The 16,922-nt window shown below is 43.6% G+C and overlaps 1 protein-coding gene across 18 annotated transcripts in view; it reads left to right on the top strand.

Moving 5' to 3' along the window:
- The window catches only part of DEPDC5 (DEP domain containing 5, GATOR1 subcomplex subunit), a 132,483-nt gene that overhangs the window by 73,115 nt on the left and 42,446 nt on the right, over window positions 1–16,922 (top strand). For 14 of the 18 annotated variants that reach the window (XM_058281713.1, XM_058281714.1, XM_071209899.1 and 11 more), the window contains 3 exons: window positions 1,025–1,158; window positions 6,694–6,802; window positions 10,788–10,853. In XM_058281713.1, coding sequence (XP_058137696.1) covers window positions 1,025–1,158; window positions 6,694–6,802; window positions 10,788–10,853 — 309 coding nt within the window. The remainder of the gene's footprint in view (window positions 1–1,024; window positions 1,159–6,693; window positions 6,803–10,787; window positions 10,854–16,922) is intronic. The other 4 variants (XM_071209901.1, XM_058281709.2, XM_058281710.2 and 1 more) reach the window with 1 other exon arrangement.

The raw sequence follows: 16,922 nt of genomic DNA on the forward strand, positions 1-16,922 counted from the left end.
ATAGCACCCTTGAGCATTCATTTTGACCATACACCACCTAGTGAGGAAACTGAGGCTCATGGGGGTTATGGGATAAGTATGAGGACACTCAACTTATATGGGATTCAACCATAGTTGTGGTTTCCTTTCCTCTCCTTCCCTCCCCTCTCCTCTCCTTTTCTTTTCTTTTTTCACATACAGTAAAATTGACTTTTTCTTGGTATAAGCCTATGAATTTTAACAAATGTATAGATGCATATAACCACCACCTTGATCAGGATACGGGCTAATTCCATTGCCCCCCTAAAAATGCCCTCATACCCCTCTGTTGTCTTACCCTGCCCCCATTTCCAACCCCTGCAGCCATTGATCTGTTGTCTATCACTATATTTTTGTCTTTACCAAATGTATAAATGGAATCATACAGTATATAACCTTTTGAGGAAACCTTCATTCACTCAGAAAAATCTCACCTTTGAGATCTATCCAAGTTGTTGCATGTGTTGGTAATTCATTCTTTTACATTTGTGAATAGTGTCCCGTCATCTGCCATGTTTTTATTTTTGGCTTTTAATCTTGAGTACAGTGTTCTTTTCATCATACCAGCTGCTTTTTGTACACAGCATCACTTATGATTAGAAACATTTCTGGGAGAGCTTGTATAGTGGAAAGAACCTTGGTTTCAAAGTCAGGTAACTAGAGTCTGAATTCCAGCTCCAGTGGGGTCTGGGGTAAGTTACTTAACCTCTCTGAGCCTCAGTATCTTCTCCCATAAAACAGGGACATGACTTACTTCCTCTGGCTTTCGTGAGGATGTGGTGAGATAGTGTGGGTAAACCGCCTTGGGCCATGGGGACCTTCAATTCGAGTGAAAGTGGTGTTCTGTCATTCTCTGAAGACCCAGAGCTTGTGTGCCTGGACTCTGTTAATGGGGCTTTCAGAACCTGAAGTGCCCCAGATGCAGAAGCAGACACTGGGGTGAGAGGGGTGTCAGCTGAGAGAACCCCCTTGCACTGATGGACTCATCTCCCTTTCTCTGCCATAGAAAGGGACCACCATGAAAGGCTTGCAGATGACTGGGCCCATTTCCACTCACTCGCTCGAGTCGGCCGGGCCCCCGGTTGGAAAGAAGGGGACATCCGCTCTGTCCGCCTTGCTGGAAATGGAGGCCAGTCAGAAGTAAGTGCCTGGGAGCAATGTAGCACACGTTTTCCCACATACCAGGTCCCAGGTTTGATCCCTGGTGCCTCCTAAAAACAAAAACAAATGAAAAAACCAACTTGGGGATGCCGATATAGCTCAGTGGTTGAGCACCAGCTTCCTAATTACAAAGTCCTGGGTTCAATCCCAGCCCTGATACCTCAAAAAAAAAAAAAAGCAAGTGCCTGGCTGAAGAATGCCTTGTCCCCACCCTGTAGGCTCTGAGGTTATTCTTCTCAAGACCCCTATAATTAAGAACAAAACACATGTGAAAAGAAAGCTGGACTAAGACCTGGTGCCAAGTAACACAAATAGAATAGTCCAAAAGTTAAACACTTGTAGTACGTGGGCTTAATTTGACCTACAGACATATTTGGTGTGGCCCACAGAATATTTAATAAATATTTGGGCCAAATTTTTAAAATTTGAAGATTTCACATAAGAATCTGAGCTTTATATGCATATTATATGAAGAAGTATAATATAATACACATTGTATATCATGATGCACAATGATATATAACACATAAAACAAGGTATTAGGTAAGACAGAACGTGCAATCCTATATAATATATGAAATCCAGCTTGGCTTGCAATACTGGTAGCTCAGTTCATTCGGTCCACAGCCTTACCCAGCCACAGTGAGCTGACACTTTCAAAGGAGCATGCACCACCTGGGTCCCCGCAGCCCCAGCACACCTTGTGTTCTTGTGCTTGCCTTGCACCTTCAGTCAAGCTGCCTGACGAGCTTCTTTGGGCATTGGAGTAGGTGGCCGCTACGTAAGAAGTAATTGCTACAGTTCGGGGACACCTGTGGGAGCACATCTTGCTTGTGAGGACAGAGAGAGGATCATAGGAGACATGTAAGCTGGCCTTGGAGGAAGAGAAGGATTTACACAGGGGCTAGGACTTGGGAAGAAGGAGAATATGTAGCTGGGTGCAGATAGGACCTGCTCCAGGAAGCCTTTCTTGGCCCCTCTTGTTCTCTAGGCTGGATTAGGTCTCCTCTGTGCTTCCCAGTCAGGGCATGGACAGTATTCTACTGAGGGCTGCAATCCTCATCTCACCCCGATGATGGTGTCCTTGGAGGGTAGAGGCTGTGCATTGTGCCAAGAACGTAGTAGATGCTCAATACCTGTTTATTAAATGAAGCAGGGGGAGGGGATGTGCTGAGGGTCTCCCTGTGTGATCTGGAGCTGAGCATGTTGGCAGAGGCTGGGCCACACCTGCCTGCTGTGAGAGTCCGTATCGTACTGCATCAGGAGGAGTACGCATTCGGCTTTCAGAAAGTAACATTGAGAGAGCAAGGGAGTGAGCATGAGGCATGGCACAAGATGCAATTCAAAAAAAGTTGTGGCTCAGTAGTTGAGCGCCAGCTTCCCATATACGAAGTCCTGATTTCAGTCCCTGGCCCTGTACCTCAAAAAAAACCAAAACAACACAAAACAAAACAAAAAGGTAGCATGAAAAGACAACATTTTCTCAAGGAGGAATCCTTGAAAGCCTTGCCTTCCCTCTCTTCCCTTCCCCTCCCCTCTCTTTTGTTTCTTTTCTTTTCATCCAAAGATTTCAAACATAAAAAAAGTAGACAGAATAGTATAATAAACTCTTGTTTACCCGTTTCCCAGATTCAGTGATTATCAACTCATGGCAGATTTTGCTTCTCTTATATCCCACTTGCTTTCATTTTTTAAACAAATGCCAGATACATCACTTTATCTGTAACTTTTTAAATATGTATCTCTGAAAGATAAGGACTCTCTTTTAAACAAAACCATAATACCATAATCTACCTTAAAAATGACAACCATTCCTTAACACCATGGAATATTCAGTCAGCATCTTTGGCAGGGTGGTGGTGTCAGAGATGAGCCGTGTGTGTAGGAAGGCTTGGTGGGAGGGTGCTGGGAGGCAGAGACTGGCTGGGAGGCTCCCACTAGTTTGGGCAATAGGCAGCAGGCAGGTGGAGGGGTGGTGATAAAAATGGAAAGGAAGGGATGCAGTGAGAGAAGTGAGGCACATAGCTGGGCAACCTGGAGGGGAATGGAGAGAAGGAGAGCTAGGGCAGGCGGGGCCTGTTCCTTCCTGGGGCCAAGGAAAGACCCCCGGCCTCTGCCTGGCACGGTCTCCCTGAAACTAAATCCCAGACCTTTCCCACTTGAAAAAAGAACGGGGAGCATATGCTGCTGGAAGGAGTGTGAAGCTGGGGGTGGGGTATCTTATTTTGTCAGCGAGTCATTGTTTAGAGCATACACCCTAAGGAGCCGGGTTCTGCTCAGCCTGGGACCAGAAGGCTAGCTTGGAGTGGTATCCCCCAGTGAGAAAGGCGAGACTAATCCCACAGCCAGAGGCAGGATAAAGACTCACTTGTTCCTTGCCCCAGATGACTATTCCCAGAGGTAGAAGGAGCCTGACCTTTATATAATGTTGGCTCATGCCATCTTTTTTGTTTGCCTGCTGATCCTTTTCTTTTTATGGTGCCAAGCAGGCTCAGTTTTATTATTTATGGAGAATAATGTCAGAGCAACAGGAAAAAGAATTTTTAAAATTATACTGATAGTTCTGCTATCTTCCCATAACTGTGTTTATTTCCTGTGGTCCCCTCCCAGACGTGACCTGTAAGCATATACATTTAATCAGTCTCTTGTTGAAGACAGACGCCCTCTGAGTCACCGCCTTGTGCTGGTAAATAGCACTGGTGGGAGCAGCCTGGGAAGCAGGTGTCGGTCAGTGGGGTTTCTCTGCTTCTCTGAGATGAGGCTAGCTCAGTGACAGCCAAGTGAGGGCAGAAGGAGAGACAAGAGACGAACAGACCTGATGTTTGTGTCCTGTCCCAGGGGGCTGTGGTTGGGTGGACGTGTAGCTTAAGGCTCTACATGTCGGTAGTAGTCATCCTGTGATATCAGCAGACCGGCTATGAGTCATATGAAGAGCATCAGCATGCTTTTACTCTTTTCTCCTGCCTGGGCTGTGCCCTCCTGCTCACCCTGCCAGACCCACCCAGCGGGTTATATCTCCTCCTCGGTGCAGGCTTTGCCCATGACTTTCTTGCAGGCAGAATAAAGTGTGCCCTCGTGGATGCATCGTAACTAGTTGTGTGTCTCCTCCCCTTGAGCCACCTTGAGACAAGGAAGCTGTAAGGACAAGGACAGGCTCTCCCTCATCTCCAAATCCCAGATCCCTAGTCCACAGGTCAGCACGACAAAGGCAGGTTAGCAAAGGCATCTTGTCCAGCATGTCACACGATGCCTCTGTAGGCCTCCTGGCAGTTACCCAAAGTTTCCTGGCCCTGCTGTGCACTTCACAGCTGCCCCTGCAGCCTGCAGGAGTTGCAGGAGAACATCAGAGTGTGCATTTGTGAATGGGGCTCAGGGGGAGCACACACTGCGGTATGGTAGAGAGAGAGGGAGAGGTAAATGGACAAGGGAAAAATCTAGCATTTGCTCTGCTTTTCCTCTATGAATCACACCTCAGGGTAACTAAATAATTGGTGTGGAGAAGTTTCTCCTTTTAAAATATTTCAGCTAATAAATTCAGTAGGAATGTGAGGATATCACCACTGTGTACTCTCTAATGAATTAATGGCTCTGGCACAGATCAGCAGCAGCTACTAACATCCCTGAAGAGACAAGGAGAGACATTGCAGGCTTCTGGATGGATGCACACACTGCCACTCAGGAAGGATTCCTGCCCCAAATGGAACCTAAATGTGCTCAGACCTCTAGATATGACTTCTAAATTTCAGGAAGTACAACACACAGAAGAACCTGTTAAGCAATAAAGGGATCTAATCAGCAGAATACAGGATGTGTAAATTTACAAGACAAATGAACTACCTCCTTCAACAGATAAACTGCAAAGATGAAAGGAGAGATGGAGAGGAGCTTAGAGCTTAAAAGAGACTTTGGAGACATAACTACAGCAGTGTAGGGACTGGAATTGAGTACAGTGGAGATACGGTGGGGAAATCTTTGCTATCAAGACATTAAAAAATATTTTGAGGTGTGATAATGGAACTGTGGTTATGTTTTTTTTTTTAAGTTATGTTTTAGAGAGAGAGTATTTGTAGGTGAAGTAATGTGTGAGTTTTGCTTTAAAATAATCTGGATGGATAGGTAAGGTAGGGGGTATAAATGAAACAAGGTTGGCTATTAGTATATAATTTGGGGGGTTGGTTTTGTAGGGGTTCATTATACTGTTCGCTTCACTTTTGTGTATGTTTCAAATTTTCTATAATAAAAAGTAAAACAAAAATAGAGCACCCAAGAGTGGTTACTATGGGAACAGATTTTTTTTAGCCCCAGTGTGGGTTACTTCACAATTGGTAATAAAAATATCAGAATTTAAGGCTAGAGAAGTGTAGTGGGTTAGGTTGCCAGGGAAGCAGACTCTGAGACAGGGTTTAATATGTGGATGCTTATTAAGGAGTGCCCTGTGGGAAGGAAGGGGCAGAAGCCAGATTGGGCAGAGGGAGAAGCCGAGTGGCAATATCTTGGCCAACCCCACATGAGCTCTGAAGCTATGAGCAGCCTGCCTTCAGAGATGAGTCCAGTTGGACTGACAGATCCAGGCCTTTACACCCACCCATGGAATTTTTCACTAGTCGTGGGCAGCTTGGGGAGAGGCATGATTGCTGGCAAGGCAGCTCTGCGACTGGGGCCGTCCCTGAAGGGCAACCGAGGGCCGTTGGACAGGGCTCTCAGATGCTGGGGCAACAAGAACCTCACGGCATGGGGATATGGGCTGTGCCTCTCTTATTGTCCACCACAAGAAGCCTATTTATAATAATGAAGCATTCAAGGCTTCTGGTATGAGCATTCAAGGTATGAGCCTTCTGGAACTTCCCAGATAAAAATCAATGTAGTATATTAAAACAGTCTAATTTAGGGGAACATTTAAACTCAAATAGTTCATCATTAATTTTAGCAAGGGAAAATTTGGAAAATAAATATGTGCAAGTATGCACTTATGTACATCAGAACTAAGATAAAACATCATAAGAAAACCAGTTGTCTTGTATAGTGCAATGTTTGCCAGATTCATATAGTTTGAAAGATTAGCATATACATTTCTTCAAAATTTATAGTTGCCACATTTTCCCTTATTTAATTTGTGTCACAGGTTAATGTTAACTATCATTTTCAGAATGTGTATTTCCTGTTGTATTTAATAAAAATGAGGGAAAAATCTTTGCAGAGGATTTTAAAAAATTATGTTCATGGGTAGAGTTACTGAAGCTGTATCATTTGTGTTTTCAAAGTAATATGTAATCCCCAGGTGCTGCCATGGTACCTTCTAAACTGGGCTGTTTCTGGTCAATCAGATGGAGGACTTATGATTGTTTAGGGCAAAGAATGAAGTTAAGGGTGTCATGCAAGGCCCAAAGAAGAAAACCAGGAAGAAGTGTGTGTTTCAAAGATAAAAACAACAGAGCTGTTTTCATCTTGGCTGACATGGGTCTTTCACCAGGGAGCTTTGAGCAACCTGCCATCACATGTTTTTCCTCCTTTCAGGTGCCTGGGAGAACAGCAGGCAGCTGGGCATGGTGGGAAGAGCTCCATCCAGCCCACCGAAAGCGGCAGTGTTGCCATGACTCCCACCTACGTGGACAGCCCACGAAAGGTAAAGGAGGGAAAGGGGAGCTGTGGTACTCCCAAAGACTTGAGGTGGAGGGTAAAATCGATAGCCACTTGAATCCAGGATTGGGTGTGCTGAGGCTTTGGATGAATTTTGGTCAAGGACCAAAATCTGGCTTGAGCTTTGACATTGAACATCTGGTTTTCCTTCAATTGTATCTTTAGCTTTCTCAGACCTAGAGGAAGGTAGAAAGAAGCTACCTGAACAACAAAACCTGAGGCTTTAGGCCTTTTTAAGTAATAGCAAGCACAGGAGAGGGGCAGAAAACTCTATAAGATTAGCTTTTTGCGTCTTTTAAGACCAAAAGGCTTGGCTCTGCCAACTTCTGGAAAATTCAGACTCTAACATTGTGGTGTGGTAGGGTGAGTTGACTGTACATGCTTTTATCTGGTTTCTATCACTGAGAGATGAAAAAGATTCGGTAGATATATTTTACTTTTCAAAATTGCAATCAGAAGTGAATGTAGCTCAAGTGGTTGAGCACCTGCTTCCCATGTATGAGGTCCTGGGTTCAATTCCATGTACCTCCTAAAAAAAAATCAAAATGCATATCTATTTGTAAGTTTTCTTCCATAGTTCTTAAATTTCCCTATCTCATTAAATATTTTCAAAAGCATGATTTTTTAAAGTAGCTGTATAATATTTCATCATATAGATATGGCCTTGTTTATAACTTATTTTTTGTTGTTGTTAAAATGCAGAGGGTTTCTGATTTTTCTAAATCGTAGTCATTCCATGAATTTTTAAAATAATTATTCTATAAGTCACAGTTATAAATAATGCTGTAATCAACATCCTTGCACCTGATGATTTGACTGTATCTCTTATTATGTCCTTAGGATAAATGACTAGGATTAGACTACTAAAATGGAGGGATTATGAAATCTGAGAAAAGTATCAAGTAAAGCTGCATGCAGTTTATAGAATCTACAGACCAGAGGTCAGCAAACTTTTTCTTAAAGGGCCAGGTGATAAATATTTTAGGCTTTGTGGGCCACAAGAAAAAATCAAGGCTATTGTGTTGGTAATTCTGTAACGATTTAAAATTGTAAAAATCATTCTTAGCTCACAGGCCATCAAAAAATAGGTAGCTGGCCAGATTTGGCCTGCAGGCTATAGTTTACTGACCTCTGCTCTAGGCAGTTACTTTAGATACAGTCCTAAGCATAGTCTGTGTGTAAAGAACAATCTGCTGGTGAAGGAAGCATCTTTACACCTATCTTCACATGTGTCCATTCCGGCGGAGAAGAAACGCGAATGGAAAAATGAGGCACAGAAGTACCCTGTGTGCCATCCAGCAGCTATTACCCCTACTCGTTTCTACCTTTGAGGAGTAGAAACCATGCCAGGCTGAAAAGTAAAGAAATTATAGAGTCACAGACATTAAGGTTAAAATGCACCAAAGACCAAATATTAGATTGCTGAAAAGAAGGTTCTCCTAATGCCTTCTTCCAACAGAACACTAAAATCCACATATGAACCATCTTACTGCTGGATGTAGATTACCAAGTAGCCAACTGTGTAGCCAGAGAGAACCCTGGCTAACATGCTCAGCTTCAGAGATTTCCAACCTTGTCTCCTGTCAGCATCTCATGTTAGGATGCATGTTAGGGTGTGGGGGCTGGGGTACCTCAATCTGCACCTCTGCAGCCATGCGTCTCCATGGTCTGTTAACTTGAGTTTCCAGTGGCTTACGGGAAACAGCAGCAGCATTGATAAGGACACCCAAAAATAAATAAATTAGGGAAGCGGCTGTGGCTCAGTCAGATGAGCTCCTGTCTACCATATGGGAGGCCCTTGGTTCGTGTCCCAGGGCCTCCTTGTAAAGGCAGGCTCGCCTGCAGACGCCACAGAATGCCACCCGGCCCGCAGGTACCGCGGAGAGTGAATTCAGCAAGGTAACGCAAGAAAAAGAAGGGAGACAAGCAAGAACACAATGGACACAGAGCAGACAGCACACAAAAAGCCACAAGGAGGGGGATTTTAAAAATTTAATTAATTAATTGATTGATTAAAAAAAAAAGTTGGACACCCAAACGTTTCCGAATAGAATCAAGGAAAGGTTATAGGAAAGCAAGAATCTCAAGATTTATTAATATTAAGTGCCATTTCTGAATTTCAGTGATAATAAAGTATAAGAAGTAAAAAGATTTTGAAGGGGCTCAAAGGCACTTCTGACCTTAAGAAAGATGGAAAGATCTGGCAAACAAGATCCCACCTGATTAAATGACTTTTATTGGGGACAGGCTAAAAAGATTAGGAGTCTCTTTATGCATATTATTGAGTACCTGCTGTATGCTAGGCATTAGGAATGCAGAAATAAGAAAACTGCCACAGCCTGCTAGGGACTCATATTTTATATTTGGAATAAACCTGTAAGTAGTAATTACATCACAGCATGGTAAGTGGTATATGGAAAGTGGGGCTAATTTGACCAAGGCATTATAGCCACACAGAATGGGGCTCTTATTAAACTGCTTCCCATAATGGAGAAGGCAGAGAGGGGCAGTAGTAATGGTAGTGTGGGGGAATCACTTACCCTCTGGGGAATGACTTACCCTCTCTGGTTCTTACTTTCTCCATCCTGAAAATGTGACGGTTACACAAATCATTGGCTTCCACATTTTCACTCCTAGACCCCTTTGTTCAAGTAAAACTCACTGTGAAATAAAAAGTGTAGAGGGCAGGAGAACCAGGCCTTCCCTGTCTGCTCATTTGCCTCATCCCCCTGAAGCCTTCACAAAACCCATCAACCCCTTCCCCCCCAGGGATATTTTGACAGCTCCTAGATGTGATGTACTCTGGAGTCCCTCCCATCTGATGTCCATCAGTGGCCTGTCTTAAGGGGCAGCAGCAATTTACACTTGCCTCATACTTAGTCCCTTGTTAACACTACCTGGGTAAGAAAGAACTGGGCCTAGCCTGAGTTTAAGCTCTTATAAATGGTCAGGGCAGCACTGTAGAATGGCCAGGGCTCCTGGCACTGTCCATGAGGAGCCCTTATGTCTTACTCGTGTCATTACAACAGCCACCATGTGCCTTCAGAGAGCTGGGTATTCCCCTATCAGTCCCTGAAGGCCACAGCTTGGACTTTTTTTTTTCCTTGAAACCAAGAACAGCTAAGGGAGGTTAGGTATGAGCAACAGTTATAAAAGGTTTATTTACAAAACTTATTTCAAGAGCGGTCTTTGGAAAAGTCCTCTGTGCCATACATGGCCACTTGAATCCTTTAAAAGAAAGAGCAGGAAGGGGAAGACAGCTTCTGAAAACCCCTCTGGTGAAGGCTTGTGTATCCAACGTTGCTCGTTTCTTAACTTCTTGGTGAAACTTTTGTTACACAACCAGTGGAGGAGAAGGTATTGCTGCTTCTGTCTCCCTTGTTTGCTCAGAAAATTAAGCAAGACCTTTTCCTGCATGGAATCCTCCTCTCCCTCCTGGCTGCCATGTTTAGCCACAGAGGCAGAAATGAAAACCTCCAGCTTCCAGGTCTCTCTCCAGGGGAGACCTCATCACCTGGCCAGGTGGGAGGCCAGGATGTTGCCACTGTATCTCTCCCCCCTGCCGTCCTCACCAAGCTGCTCGGCTGCCTTTTCCTCTTCCTTGGCCTAGGTCTGAAGGAATTTCAGAGCTATGTGGGAGGGCAAAAGCGTCCACGCTTTGATGACATCTAAGGAAGCTCGGGCACACCTAACCCAGGTGCTTGCTCCCACACAGATGGGCTTTTCTGCCCAAGAAGGTGTGAGTTCCTGCTAGTGCTTTGCATTTGGATATTGTCTTCCTGGGTATACCTTTTTTCCCCCCTCATTCCCTTCATGTGTCCTTGTTTTCTGCTTTCCCTCCCTGTCCCCTATCCTCCTCCTTTCTTTCACACTTTTCTCCTTCCCCTGATGGTTTACATTCCGTTTCTTCACTTCCTTGCACCTGCTGCTGTTGCTGCTGCTGCTGCTTCCTCCTCCTCCTCTGACTTCAGGACGGGGCCTTCTTTATGGAGTTTGTCCGCAGCCCACGCACAGCATCGTCTGCCTTCTACCCACAGGTTAGTCCAACTCTGGGCTCCACAGCCCATGCATCCTTGTCTCATTGGCAGAAGATACAATTTACCCTTCTGACCTGAACAAATGGAATTGGGCTGAAACTGAGCTCATGGGATATCTGAAATTGAATTTGGTCTCCAAGGTATGCATTCCTTTCTTTGGTGCCTGTAGTAGTGAAGGGGGTTGGGGGAGATCAGTGTTAGAGCACAGTGTTGACCCACCTGTTTGTCCCCTTGCCCATGTGCCCGGTCCACTTCACATAGTTGCCAGTGATTTTTGCCAGGTTACAGCATCCACCCTTTTAGGGGTTTTTATCCATAAAAGCAATATGAAATTTGCTTACTTAAGCACTGAACACTTTTTTCTTCCTTTCAGTAGAACCAGATAAATTCATGACAGTGTGGCAAAGTGGTAAAAACCAGAGCAAACATTGGTTAATTAAAAGGCATCCACTATGTCCTAGGCCCGTGGGCAGCTTGCCACACCTCTGGACTTCACTTAACTCATTTGGACTAGGTCTCCAGGGGCTTTCGAGCCCTAAAGTTCTTCACCTGCTACGTTCTAAGCACATATATTATTTCATCCTCACAACATAACCTATGAGTTAAGTAGAGGTCTTATCCCAATTTTACAAATGAAGAAATGGAGGCACAAAGAAGTTGTTGTTTGCCCAAAGCTGCGATTTAATCCAGGATCCACAGCTTAACTCCCAGCTCACTTTGTAATCAGCGTCAGTAATTACTGTTTTGACAAGTCCTCATTGAGGAGGAACTGGGCTCCCTGCCCTTTACTGAGTTCCCTAAGTATATGAAATTGACTTAATTACAGATAGCCAGTCACAGAAATCTCAGAGAGTCAAAAGGGTTGATGCAGAGAGGAAGGCTGAGGAGGCTGGGAATTGGGAGGTTCAAAGGCAGAGTTTAAGGAGGTTTTATTTGGTGGAAGTCAGGAAACCATCCTTCATTGAGGGCACATCTGCCTGCTCCTATGCAAAGGGCTTTGCAAACATCATCTTCACATCAGTCCATTAACCACATTCTGCATGTGAGGAAACTGAGGTTCAAAGACGTTACCTGGCCAAAGGGTACTCACAGCTGATGAGTGGCTGAGCCCCTACTACATCCTGCCCACTGTGCTGGGAGGGAAAGGCCTCAGTTAACAGTGGAGTATTCACTTTCTTGAGAGTCCGGACGGTGCCGTGCCTGTCTGCACCCTCCTTTTCCAGTGAGCTGATGACCCTGGGCAAAGCCCTTTTGGGGCCTGTGTGTCCTAATCAAGGATCTCTGAGTCTGGGTGTGGAAGGCACACTGTAGTTTTGGTTTAAAATCCTTTACTTTCCAATAAGAAACCCTCTTAAGAAAAATTTTGGACATAGGTCAGAATTTTTTAAAAAATAATTTTGAATTGTGCTTTTTTTTTTAAACAGTTTTATTGGGATATATTCACATGCCATATGATCTATCCAACATGTATAATCAATGGCTTTTAGTATAATCACAATGTTGTGCATTCATCACCATAACAAAATTTTAGAACAATTTCATTATTCCAAAAAGAAAAACACCACACTCCTTAGCAGTCACCTCTCCATCCCTCTGTCCTTCCCCAGCCTTACACATCACTAATCTAATTTCATCTTTATAAATTGATTTATATTTACATTTAATATAAATGGAATTATATAATATGTAGTATTTTGTGTCTGGTTTCTTTTACTTAGCATAGTTTTTTTTTTTTGTCTGATATTAACATCTTGTATTAATATACATTAGTTCAGTTTCAAAGAAAAGTGGTCTTATATGTGCAATTTTACCCATATTCATATTTCACTTATGGTTTTACTATGCTCTACAATCCCATGTTACATTTTTTTAGCTCTCCTTTTAGTAATCTACATCTTAGATTAGAATTTAATGTAAGAGAGATCAACAGAGCTGGAAGATGAATGTTTTATAATCCCATAATATAATAACGCGCACATCTTCACATGGTGGAATCCACTGGTAGAACAAGATGAATTTTTGCAATTGGGAGCAGCAAAGGGAGTTTAGACGCTAGGGAACGCACATGAATAAAGTTTAATTATCCACCAGGTGTGTTGTTAAAGCGATGGATAAACTTAAGATTTTTCTCTCAACTCATATTAGATGTAGTAAGGGAACTCTCTGGCCAACACAGAAGGAAATTGTGCTTTACTTATTTTCTCACCATTCAACTGGAAGAGTGGAGGGGGCATTCGAATCAGGTGGCTCATTCCAAAGCTTGGCTTCAGCACTATACTAGTTAGCTGCCTTGGGCATGTAAATTAACCTCTGGAGCCTCAGTTTCCGTGTTAGCAAAATAGAAATAAAGTCATTTCTTTGCAGCATTGTTTTGCAGTCTAGAAATAATATGTTTCTCAACAAATTTCAAGGGGATGAAATCATACAGAGCACATTTCTGACTACACTGCAGTTAAGTTATATGTCAGTGACAAAATGGTAACTAGAAAAGCCCCATAGATTTGGAAATTAAGTCATACATTTCTAATAACATGTGGTACAGGAACAGTATATGTAAAATACCCATCATGGTACTTGTACATGGTGGGCACATGGTAAATTCTAGCTGTCAACAAGACCATAATCATTACGATGCCAGGCTTTAATGTCAGTTTTGCATATCTGTTAGTTTCTATTCCCTGTTCCCACCACCTCTTCTCTCCACCCCAATTCCAGCACCACAGACTACAAAGAGTGTATTGTGAGCTCCTTAAGAGAAGTGGGCTACGAGTTAAAAGACTATCAGAGCATGTGTAGGCCCTGGAATCAAGCTGTCTGGGTTTGAATCCAGCGACTTCTCAGGCTGACTGTGAACCTTTCAGCAACTCTGCTAACTTCTCTAAGCCTCGGGTTTCTCACCTATAAAATGGGGCTAATGATTGTGTACTCTTTATAAGGTAGTCATGAGAGTGGAATGAGGTGAAACCTCTTGTGGGTAGTGCAGATCCTGGCACATAGTGAATTCTCCATACATATATCTATGCGTTAGAGAGGGAGATAGAGAAGGAAAAAGAGGGGCAGGTGGGGAGGGGGAGTATGTGCTAGTGCATGAGCTTGATTGGGCCAGACACGTTTTTCTTCCGAGCATGTATATAAATTAGGATTGGACTAGGTGACTGCTCTACCTCTTTCAGCTCTGAAGTTCTGAGGTGATCTTGTTGGACTTTGTAAGTAGATAAGTCCTCCAGCTCAGCTTAGGCTCTCAGGTGTTACCTCTGTGTTTTGACCCCTCAGAGCAGCTCTCTGCTGAGAAGGTTTTCTTGTTGCCCAAGGGAGACAGCACTCCAGACTCTGGTTTTCTTCCCCCAGTACTAAGAAAAGGAAGTACCTATGAAATTAAAACCAGATGTGCACCAAGGGTTCCAGGTACTGGGGCTGTGCACCAGTCTTGGAAGATGGCCCTTAATGAATGGGTCACTCTCACACAACCCACACAGTTTTCCTCTGCATATCCTGTTCTCTAGATACCTACTTTTAGCATTAGAAAGTTCCATAACAATTTAGAGGGCCTGAGAACTGCTTTTGGTAATGGGATTTTCCTTAGAAGTCAGCCTCATCATGTCTTTTGTCCTCAGTTTGGACAGAAGGGGCCCCAAGGGCTGTGCCACGTGAGGCCTGGGCGTTGGGGTCTCTTCACTCCTGTTATCTCCCAGCAGTTATTCGCACAGTCATTCTCAGCAACTCTTAGCCCAGCAGGTCCTGTGGGATTTTCATGGTAAATATCCATGGAATCACCCACTTTTCCCCATCTCTCCCACCATACACACACACACACACACACACACGCACACACACACACACGCAGTCCAATCCACCAGTTCTCCCTTGAACCGTCCAGTTCCCCCCTATGTGGTCTCCCTGCTTCCATCCTGATACTCTCCAGTCTGCTTTTCGCTTTGCATCCAAGCCTTTTAGATTGAAAAGCCAATCATGTCACTTCTGATTAAACCTGTCTGTGGCTTTCTTAACCTCAGCCTGAAAGGGTCTTCATACCCAGAGCCCTACCTCCCTCTCTAGCCTCATCTTGCTAACTCTTCGTGCTCTGATGACACAGGCCTTTTGTCAGACCTTTGTGGGCACCTGGTTTCATCCCAGTGCCTTTGCAGAAGCAGTTTCCTCTAATTGTGCCTGGTTAATTCCTCCTCATCCAGTGAAATCCCTGTGGTATGGAGTGGCATAGCTCTAGGACCTTTCCCTTCAGCACTTCTCACAGTTCTTCTGCATTTGTGTGACTGGGATTTAATTAATGTTAGTCTTCTCTGTGAGACCCTAAGCTCCATGAAGGCAGCCTACATGTCCATCTTGCTCACTGCATCTTCAGTTCCTCACTCAGCCCCTGACACTTAGCAGGTGCTTAGTAAATATTTCCTCAGAGATACTGGTGGGCAAGGCAGATGCAAAAACATTTATTTTAAACATTGAATCCCTTTTTTTTCTATCAATAATTTATACCACACCTTCAACTATCACTCAATAAACATGGAACCATTTTGTTCAGGTACACTGGGGGATGAGGAGATTCACAGCTCCAGCCAGTTGTACCCTATTGTGGCCCTGAATATGCTGCCATGGATCACCAGGGCTCTGCAGAATGCACTTTGGGGCCACGTTGGTTTTCAGCATGTTCTGGGGAGTCAGAGACAGTGTATGAGGAAATGAACTTTTTACCCTTTGATCTATTTTTTGTCTTCAGACAATGAGTAAAAGCTCATTCTCCAGAGGCTCCATTCCCTCCCTTTTCCAAGGTTCTGAGGGACACACTGATCAACCTCTGTTCTAACCTAAACCCTCCGCTGTTAGACAGGTTCTTATCAGAGGGCAAGACTTCTGCAAGGACCCAGGGCACTTGCCTGAAGGACACGCGGTCTATTCACAAAGTTCCGAAGACATGCTTGGCCCTGCCGTGGTTTTACATTTTTAAAAAATTGTTTGGAAATCTTTAAAAATCAAGAGATGTCATACGAAACTCCAGGTTTCTGTCTTCTGTTAAGTAAGCTAGACCTTAGGTCTGGCAGTGGTCAAGACTATGGAACAGCCACCTCTTCAGGCCTGGCCCGCAGCCTCCTGGTTTCTTTTTTACTCAGTAAGCTGCGCCAATATATATTATCTACCAAGCTCTGCAAACACTTACATTCGTAATCTTTGCTATAGACCAGGACTTCCACAATGTCCAGAGTTGTGGGAACCTTCCACAATGATGGAAATGTTCTATATCTTCACTGCCCAGCATGGTAGAGCTACCAGACATTGGCCATTGAGTATTTGAAATATGGCTGGTGCCACTGAGGAGCTGAATTTCCAGTTTTCTTTTATTTAAATTGATTTACATTTAAATAGCTACATGTGGCTAGTTGCTCTCATATTAGACATTTTAAATGTTTTCTTTAGATCAAAAACTTATTAGACTGTAATTCTGTACCTTTCTTATACTTGTTTTCTCATTACTAGATTTCCTCATCTGCTTATTTTATCTTTGTGTGTGTGTAGCCATATCTCTTTTGGAGTGATGTGAAATTAAAAATGTGAGTAATATTCAGACTGAGGAATTAAGAAGACATGTGGGAGAGGGAGGCTGGACCTGCAGAGAAAATTCAGTTCAATCATGATAGCAAATACTGAGCACCTGCTGTGTACAGGGCTGTGCCTAGTGCCAAAGGAGCTGCAGGGATGAATAAAACACTTTTTGGACATTCCTTGTTTAATATCTGCCTTCCCCCACCAGATGGGAAGCGCCATGAGGGCAGAGAGATTGTGTCTGTTTTGTGTATCACACTATACTCTGAGTTTATCACATAGTAAGTACTTGAGAAATTTATTGTCGTTGAATGCATGAGTGAATAAATGAATGAATATGATACCCTTATACTCAATAGCTTGATGAAATCTTGCATTATTGGTGGGGAAAATGAACCTAAAAGCTTGTCCCTTTATCACCAGTAAGTTTCCTTTCCTTTCCTCCTCCCTAACCCATTCCAGGCTGTTAATGAGAGTACTAGAGGGAGGGTTTTGATTTGGAATGATATATACCTG

This window comes from Dasypus novemcinctus, chromosome 19 (genome assembly GCF_030445035.2).
Source record: "Dasypus novemcinctus isolate mDasNov1 chromosome 19, mDasNov1.1.hap2, whole genome shotgun sequence".
In the NCBI taxonomy this organism is placed as follows: Eukaryota; Metazoa; Chordata; class Mammalia; order Cingulata; family Dasypodidae; genus Dasypus; species Dasypus novemcinctus.